This window comes from Propithecus coquereli, unplaced genomic scaffold (genome assembly GCF_000956105.1).
Source record: "Propithecus coquereli isolate 6110/MARCELLA unplaced genomic scaffold, Pcoq_1.0 Scaffold34, whole genome shotgun sequence".
In the NCBI taxonomy this organism is placed as follows: Eukaryota; Metazoa; Chordata; class Mammalia; order Primates; family Indriidae; genus Propithecus; species Propithecus coquereli.
In genome coordinates, this window is record NW_012149063.1 from 8,819,534 (window position 1) to 8,828,556 (window position 9,023).

The following is a 9,023-nucleotide window of genomic DNA, read 5'->3' on the forward strand; positions in this document are numbered from 1 at the left end:
GTCACTGCTTGGGCCCCTTGGTCGGTGGTTTTGGGTGGAGGTAGAAAGGATGTTTGTTTCTTAGGTGGTTTGCAGCCTGATCCTGACCCAGTAGTGGGCAGCCCAGGCCAAGTGTGTGGATACTTACAGGAGTAAATAAACTCAGGGAGAGCATCCGAGGTAGAAATTTAATGTACAAACCTGGAAATAGCACCCAGCTCCCTCTTCATTGAGGCTCTGTGGGGCAGCCCTGACTAGATCCATTCAGGCACATTTACCAGCCTTTCCTGGTGCCTCAGTCTGTAGCCTCCCTCCCACCTTTATTCTGCACAGTCTCTCTTCTTCTCCTAGCATGGTGGGTTTAGCCTCTGGGATTGGGACCCTGGGGCATTTAGAGCTTGGTGGGAGCAGGAGGAGGGTGGACTTGTTTCCCTGCTCCTCTGACCTACTTTGCTCATCCCCTGGCCAGAGGATCTGGCTCTTCCCTCAGGTTTGGGCTCTCCTCTCCTCCATCCAGCCAAGGATCTTGGTGTTAACAGCCTCTAGCTCCCTGAGAGCCAACTGAGTCTCTTTCCTACTAGGGAGAAGGCCTCTGGATGGCCGAGGGCACCATATACAATAGTCACATTGATTATGATACCCTTAAAGGGGGTCCTCTCAACATATTGTTTGTAAGAAAGAAACTGCTGCTACTGAGAGTTTTCCATTTTGTTCCAGATCCGCCTCCACAGAATATCAAAAGAAACCAGAAGAGCCTACAAAAAGAGACAAAATTCAAGAAAACACACACATACATAATTGTGGTGAGTGGGTGTAATTATAAAAAATAATTTCCACTACATTTCCATCTGTACTGCAATTCAGGGTAGCCATGTCAAAATTCATACATCAGAACGTAAAACAAAGGGCGGCTTTGAAGTGGATCACCTCAGTGTGAACTGCCGCCCGTTACAAGATAACCGCTCATCGGCCTTCAAATTTATGGCGCTTTAATGGGATGAGCCCAGTGCCTTAAATGCAGGGTGCATTTCAGTATTGAGTTATCTGTGCTAAATAAGGGTGATTTAGAAGGGCGCTCAGGGATTCCCATAGAGCAGAAAAGGCTCAGGCTGAGATCAGGAGAACTTGGGCAGAACGTAAATAAATCCCATTCCAAGCAACTGGAAAAGGACTGGTTTCCAAATCCTAAATTAGCAAAGCCAACATGGAAGGTCGAATCATTGCTCGGTTCCAGTGAATTAACAGGATGCCCAGCAAGAGTCTGGGAAAGAGATACGTGGGCTTCTGAGGCCCCGGTTAACAGGGAGAGTCGCCGAGACCGACTCAAACCTTAGAGAATTTTGAGAGAAACTGACGCAACTAGCACTCCATTGCCTCCCCTTTCTCTTCCAACTTGCACAGACTGACTGTACCCATCCGTGATTTACGACGATTGCAGCGCTAGTCACAGCCCGGCCCCTGTTGCCCCCTCCCTTCCCAACCCTTCCCTACAGCCTTTCCACGGCCACAGCGGGCAAGCGAGCGCCAGGCCGGTGTCCGCGCGGTGCGTCCGGCGAGCCTCCTGGCGTCCCAGGCCGCGGCGGCAGCAGGTCTTCGGTTCCCGGCGAGGCTGCGCGTGTCCCGTCCTGACTCCGGTGGCTGAGCAGAGCTGCTAGCAGAGGCAAGCGCCGGCCACTTTATATAATCCCGCTGCTCACGGGGTGCGCGAGCGGGAAAAGTGCGGAGTAGGGAATTCTTTTGCTGCGCTGCCTCCTACGCGGAGCCTGCTTTCCACTTCTGAAAAGTGCCGGGCCTTGGGAAGTGTTTTTCTTTTCATTCCTTACTGAAGCGTTTACTGCCGCCGTGGTCGCAGTCATAAATTTTGTTACAAACCACAATGACAGGTGCATTGATATGCACCGTCAGAGCTCCAGCTGCTTAATAACCCCGTCCCCTGGCCGCTGTGAGCGCCCTTTATTTATTCGGTATCATATTAGGTATTGATCCCGGGCAGAATTAAGTGCAGTGAGCAAGTATCAGGGCTGGGCTGCTTCGTTGGCACAGCGGGCAAGCACGGCCAGGGAGCGGGTGGTGGTCGCTCAGAGGATGCCTCCTTTCCGATGGGAGACCGTTTGGCACTGTATTCCGGGCCTGTGGCTGGGCCTCCGAGCTGAGTTGGGCAACTTCCCGGAACCTCAAGAAAGGGCGAGCCAGACCCCATTTGGCGCCCCTTCTCCAGGAGACACAGGGCATGGCCTGGGCCGGTTTCCCGGGCTTAGGGGATGGAGAGGAGGAGAAGGGAGAAAAAAGGCAGCTCAGGACTTCGAAGAAATGTGGAGCTCGGCTCGACCGCCCCTCCCCCTACACCGGCCCGTGTTCACCCCAAGGCATTTGGATCTTGGAGCCCAAATGAGCAAAGGTACCAAAGGGCGAGAAAAGAAAGCCTTTAAAAAAGGGGGGGGTCGAAAAGATGAGCCACTGAACAGTTGACCATTGTCCAAGTGATTTATGACCCGTTCCTGCTTTTTAGGTTCAAGCAGAGTTCACAAGGAGAAGGGATTTCTCGAAAGAAATAAGCCTTTTTACCAGTTTTGTAACAATGTTCTCAGGTTTTGTTTTAAGAGAGGTGGCTTCTTTGGGGTGCTGTATTTTGGGGGGACTGCAAAGCCCTTCCCAGTTAAGACAGCATTGCCTACAGCCAGCACTTGCTTTTGGGGAAATAGACATGAAGGTAGCAGATCATCGAGTGGGCCTGAAAATTTCTTAGGACAATGTAAACAGGCAGGAAACCAGACAGTGGTTAGTCAGGAAACTGCCTAGTATTTGTACTTTGGAGGTCTGTACACAACTTTTTCTAGGTATATGCCATAGGAACAAACATATATGTAAAGCCATCTGTCTCAAAGATCTGGTCAGTTCCTAAAGAACCTATTTTAATGTGACTAGTCCACTTATCAAGATAAACTTGGTCAACTTGGGAGGCAGGAGGGGGGATGTTTTGCTTCCACAGTTGTAAATGGAATGACAGAAGCAGCAGCAAGTTCTGGTGGTCTGAGTGTCTGGTGTGACCATTTAGACATCCGAACCATTAAGACTGGAAGCAGAATCCCAGAAAAGCCCAAAATTTACCCAAACCCAGAGTGTCTCTCTTGGGGCAAACACATGTAAATATTAGTCATAGGATGAGGACGTAGCTGTCCATTTGATATTCAGTAACATTAACAGGGAAAGATATAGAAAATTAATCAAAAGGAAGATTAAGTCCAGCTTTGTTAGGTAGATTCCTAACTGCATACATTTAAGAACACCAGCAGAAACAATTCCTACAACATACCATCTTAGTATTATGGTACCCCATTGAAAAGGGCCTGTTCTTCATCAAGATAAATGGCATATTCACTTATATTATAAAACACAATGAGCAAGAAAACTGCCTACCAAACAAAGACTAATTTGAAGAATTTAAAAAATTGAGTTAGGCTCTCAGGTGAAAGTGAAGAGAAAAGGAGTGGACAGAGAAGTGTTTTTGGTACCTGTGGTCAACTCCATTAGGCCACATAAGCTATCTAGATAATGTGGTCCATCATGATGATGAGGATGGAAGCCAGGGAGAGTTACTGGGAAGGAAGGCTGTCTAAATGATGAGATCAAGAATTAAGACCACGGAGCTGACCTATGAGTTTTCTTTATCAAACAGACAAAAGTGATTGAATGGTATTAGTTATACTTTAACTCCTTAGGAGCCTTTCAGAAGAAGTGGGGAAGGAGGAGAAGGGAAACCCCCATCAGGAGTCAGAGGATACAAAAGAAGTAGAATATTTCTTAGTGTTTTTTTTCTTTTTCTAATTCTGGGCCCATTCATCATGTCATGAAAGGCTCTCTCATTGGCTGTGGGTTAGGTGGGAGGTGGGGTGGAATAGATGCTCGAGAGCAGAGGTCAATAATAATATCTATTTATACAATAGACCCAGGGTAAAAATGATAAAGTTTTAAAGCATTCTGTATTCACCCATATTCCATGCATTTCAAATTCTAAATCTTTTCACCCATTTCCAGTGGTATCCATTTAAAAGTAGTGGGAGGACAAAGTAAAGGGTCTAGAAAAATGTAGATGAAAGAGAAGAAACATTTTCTGGCTTCAAAATAACTCTGGAAGTCTTCTTCTTGGTTTTTATCTCCTAGTTTTCTACATTGTAGGCCTCACAGTGCCGACCCACAGAGCCGACTGGGCTGATTCTCACCCTGTCATCGCAAAGTGGAGTGTCTGAACTTTCATGAAAGATGCTGTGATTTTGAAATCAGGTGGGGGAGGTTTTTTTTTTTTTTTTTTTTTTTAGAGCTCTTGCTGTTCTCATTGTTATAGGGCTTACATTTATCCATCAAAACCCTGTGATGACCCAGTGATTGACTGATTGATCTATTTATTCATCCACTCATTCAACAGGCATTTATTGCATTTGCTACATGCAGGACACTGGGCTGAATGTTAGGAATATACAGATGAATGACACAGTCCCTGCCTGCAAGGAGCTCACAGTTTAGTGGGAGTATCAGCCAGTAAAATGTATGAGGCCGTAAGTCTTTTCTACACAGGATCAAAGGCTAATGGACAATTTCGAAGGGAAAAAATATGCATCTGGGGTAGAGGGAAGCCTCTTCCCTTGCTAGAGTTGAGTTAAAGAAAAGGTCTTTTCTTAAATTTAGGAAAAATTCCTTCTGACTTTTCTAAGGGTTCAGATAAATCCCAGAACCAGCACCTTGCCCATCTTCCCCACCCTCCATGAAATGGGTGGGGAGCAGAGAGCATGGGCTACTTCTTCTATATTGACTGGTCTTGCCAATGACAGTCCCTCTGGGCCTCTCACTTTTCTTCTCAGCAGGTGACCTGGAGCCTGGAGGCTGGCCCAGCTCTCTCAGGATTCTGAAGACATTGGAGGTGGCAGTGAAGGAGACAGTGGTAGTCAATGTTATTTGAGCAGGGTCAGCAGGCCCTGGAGCTTCCTGTGTGCACAATGCAGAAGGCTGCTTACTATGAAAACCCAGGACTGTTCGGAGGCTATGGCTACAGCAAAGCCACTGACACTTATGGCTACAGCAACCCTCATCAGCCCTACCCACCCCCTGCTGCTGCCAACTCCCTGGACACTGATTACCCAGGTTCTGCCTGCTCCATCCAGAGCTCTGCACCTCTTCGAGCCCAGGCGCACAAGGGAGCTGAACTGAATGGTAGCTGTATGCGGCCTGGCACTGGGAACAGCCAAGGTGGGGGTGGTGGCAGCCAGCCTCCTGGTCTGAACTCAGAGCAACAGCCACCACAACCCCCTCCTCCACCACCGACCCTGCCCCCATCTTCACCCACCAATCCTGGAGGTGGAGTGCCTGCCAAGAAGCCCAAAGGGGGACCCAATGCTTCTAGCTCCTCAGCCACCATCAGCAAGCAGATCTTCCCCTGGATGAAAGAGTCCCGACAGAACTCCAAGCAGAAGAACAGCTGTGCCACTGCAGGTAGCTCTCTGAGATGGCTCACCCTGGACCAAGGCCCCTTCAGACTGACTCCAGGAAGCCCCAGTCATGGCTGGGAGTGCAACCTTGGAAGCCAAATCTCTATACTCCTGCTCATGCTGAAATGTCCTTCCTTTTTAGTGTCCCTGATTGGGGTCATGCCCTTGCAGTGACAGGGTGCTCACTTCCATTCCAGGCAGCTGGTGCCATTGCTGGAGAGGTCTCACAGTTATTAATATAGAGCTCTTCCTTAAACTGACATCTGTTTTCCGGGGCTGCTAGTCATAACTTAGCTCCATTTTCCACCCAACAGCTTTTCAAAATTTGAAGACAGGTGTTATAATCCCCAAGCCTAGCTGGTTACATAGTCTGTACCACATGAATCCCATTCCTTCAAATTAGTAAGTCAAGTCTAAGGAGCAATATGTCAAGAAGCATGCCAAGTACTTTATAAGCATTAACTAACTTAATTTTCCAAAGAATCTTTTGAGGTAGGTATAACATTCTCATTTTACAAATAAGGAAACTTTAGAAATGATAAGCAACTCGCCCAAGATCATGAAACTGCAAAGTGGTAGATTTGAATCCAACCAATTTGATTCCAGGCCCTGCAAGGCACAACCATGAGATTCCACTTGACCTACCCCAGCCCATGTCTCCCCATTCCAGCAAATCTGCAATGGGGAGGTGTATATCCTAAGGGGAGAGGATGTTCTGAGAGACAAGAGCAGTTTTGGATTTTTCTCCTTAGAAGGGGTACCCTAGAGTTGAGAAGGTCTTCTCTAGGTCTACTGTGTATGGAAGGAGACAGGCATGGCCAGGAGCTCTGAAGCCTCCTCCTTCTCTCTGGTCAGACTGCTTCATTCCTGAAATTTTCTGGCCTTGTGTTCTCTGATGTGGTTTATCTTCAGGTAGATGAACTTGCTTCCAGGTCCAAGGCTAGTCTGAGGCCTGGGGTGTGGCTTGTATCAGGTCTCTGGTTTGCCTGATGGTCTCTGGGGCTGCTGCTCCTAAAGGGAAGGTATCATCCTGCCTGCAGCTCCTTTTCCTGCCCCTCCCTCTTCAGCTGCAGGCTCAGGCCCTCCCTCCCTGGAGAAATCCATTTGTCTTCCCAGGAAGGGAGTGGACAAGCAGCTGAGAGGTGGCCGAGGCTGCTGCTCCCAGCACTGCAATACTCAAAATGCTTTTAGCCTGGCCTTGGACCCCCTAAAAATCCAGGGCAGTATTTTTTTGGTTTATCACCCCCCTGCCTTTGGGTACTGCTGGGCTGGAGTGAGGTACCAAGATCCCCACCTTCATTCTTTGTTCCCTGGGGGGTGCTTTGTCTAGGAGCCAGTCCCTAAGCAAGGCAGGATGGAGCTGCTTCCTCCTCCTTGCTCCCCACCCCCAGCAGAGGCTGGGAGGAGTGTTCAAAGAAGTCTGGCCCTTCTTTGACGGAGGGGTGGGGTGGGCCTTACCAGCTGCTCCTAGTCTCTCATTAAACTCCTTCATGGCCTTTGGTGGAGATGAGACGATGGGCTAGGCTGGAGGGGAGAGGGTGGGCACAGTGAATCGGATCTCAGAAAGCAGATGGAGGTTTCAGGTGCGACTGACAGGTAGGCCTGAGGAGGAGGTGAGTCCCCCTCGGAATCGTACCTCTCAAACGCCTCCTCCCCGCTTTAGCCTGGATTGGATGGAGGTGGGGGAAAGGGAGGAGGAAAAAGGAACCAGGAAAGCACCTCTCTTCCCCCTCGCTCAGCGGCCCCTCTCTCTCCCTCCCTGCCCAGGAGAGAGCTGCGAGGACAAGAGCCCGCCGGGCCCAGCATCCAAACGGGTACGCACCGCGTACACGAGTGCGCAGCTGGTGGAGTTGGAAAAAGAATTCCACTTCAACCGCTACTTGTGCCGGCCGCGCCGTGTGGAGATGGCCAACCTGCTGAATCTCACCGAACGCCAGATCAAGATCTGGTTCCAGAACCGGCGCATGAAGTACAAAAAGGACCAGAAGGCCAAGGGCATCCTGCACTCGCCGGCTGGCCAGTCCCCTGAGCGCAGCCCTCCGCTCGGCGGCGCCGCCGGCCACGTGGCCTACTCGGGCCAGCTGCCGCCAGTGCCCGGCCTGGCCTACGACGCGCCCTCGCCGCCCGCTTTCGCCAAATCGCAGCCCAACATGTACGGCCTGGCCGCCTACACGGCGCCGCTCAGCAGCTGCCTGCCACAGCAGAAGCGCTATGCGGCGCCGGAGTTCGAGCCCCACCCCATGGCGAGCAACGGCGGCGGCTTCGCCAGCGCCAACCTGCAGGGCAGTCCGGTGTACGTGGGCGGCAACTTCGTCGACTCCATGGCGCCCGCGTCCGGGCCTGTCTTCAACCTGGGCCACCTCTCGCACCCGTCGTCGGCCAGCGTGGACTACAGTTGCGCCGCGCAGATTCCTGGCAACCACCACCATGGACCGTGCGACCCTCATCCCACCTACACAGATCTCTCAGCCCACCACCCGTCTCAGGGACGCCTGTCCGAGGCCCCCAAACTGACGCATCTGTAGCGGCCGCCGCTGGTCCGAACTCGCGGCGCAATTACCTCTCCTGCTTTGGTGGTGGGGGTGGCGGGCGGCGCCCGCGGGGCAGCTGGGGACCCCCTCCCTCGCTCTGGCCCTGCCGCTGCTCCGGGGTCTCAGGCCTCCAGCGGCAGAGGCGCAGGCGACCAGGCCTCCCCTCCATGCGCGTCCTCCTTTGGGTGACTCGCCATAAATCAGCCGCAAGGATCCTCCCCTGTAAGCCTGACAGTGCCACGTACTGCGGACCGAGGGACTCTAATCTGGTAATGGTGTCCCAAAGGTAAGTCTGAGACCCATCGGTGGTGTGCCCTGCAGAGGGATCAGAGCCCTGAGAGCCCTGGTCCTGGCCCGCGTCTAGCTTAGTTTCGGAGACCTTAATTTATATGCTCCTTGGCGTCCCGTAAGGATCGCATCGGACTAAACTCTCTGTATTTATTTGAAGCGAATCATTTCGTTTCTCTGATTATTTATCCTTGTCTGAATGTATTTATGTGTATATTTGTAGATTTCTCCAGCCGAGTATAGGAACGCGCTTCTAGGCCTTGGGGCCACATTTCACCTCTTTAGTCCCCTTGGTCTGAACTAGTTGAGAAGAGTAGTTTTGAACAGTTGTAACCGTGGCTGGTGTTTGTAGTTGATGTAAAGGATTAAGACCGAAAATTGTCCTTCATGGGTAGAGAGTCAGGAAACTCGGTGGCGTTGCAAGACACACATTAGTCAGTTTTCTCAACAGCTATAGTCCTCGCCACTCGACACAGTTTATTGATTTCAAATTGTCTGATACTATTTGAACAAATATTTAGAATAAAAAAATTTCTCAGTCGGAAGTGTATTTGTGTTAATCACGCACAATTGCAAGCAGATCATTATGCCTTTACCTTTTGCACAATCCCTATGGAAGGCCCGGTAATAGACTGACCCTTTGAAAAATTATTTTATTTCTTTGGGATCTAGTTCACAGATTGATTCTGGAGATACTTTATTACTTTCCAGCTGTTGAAATTAGGAGAAAAAATGAGGGTGCAAA

The 9,023-nt window shown here is 50.3% G+C and overlaps 1 protein-coding gene across 1 annotated transcript; it reads left to right on the plus strand.

Annotated features, from left to right (window-relative positions):
* Nucleotides 1–700: 700 nt before the first annotated feature.
* On the plus strand, nt 701–8,819 carry HOXD3 (homeobox D3). Its single transcript, XM_012650708.1, has 3 exons — nt 701–782; nt 4,839–5,463; nt 7,227–8,819. The coding sequence occupies exons 2-3, from the start codon at nt 4,923–4,925 to the stop codon at nt 7,982–7,984; spliced, it is 1,299 nt and encodes a 432-aa protein (XP_012506162.1). The 5' UTR covers nt 701–782; nt 4,839–4,922; the 3' UTR covers nt 7,985–8,819.
* Nucleotides 8,820–9,023: the final 204 nt, after the last annotated feature.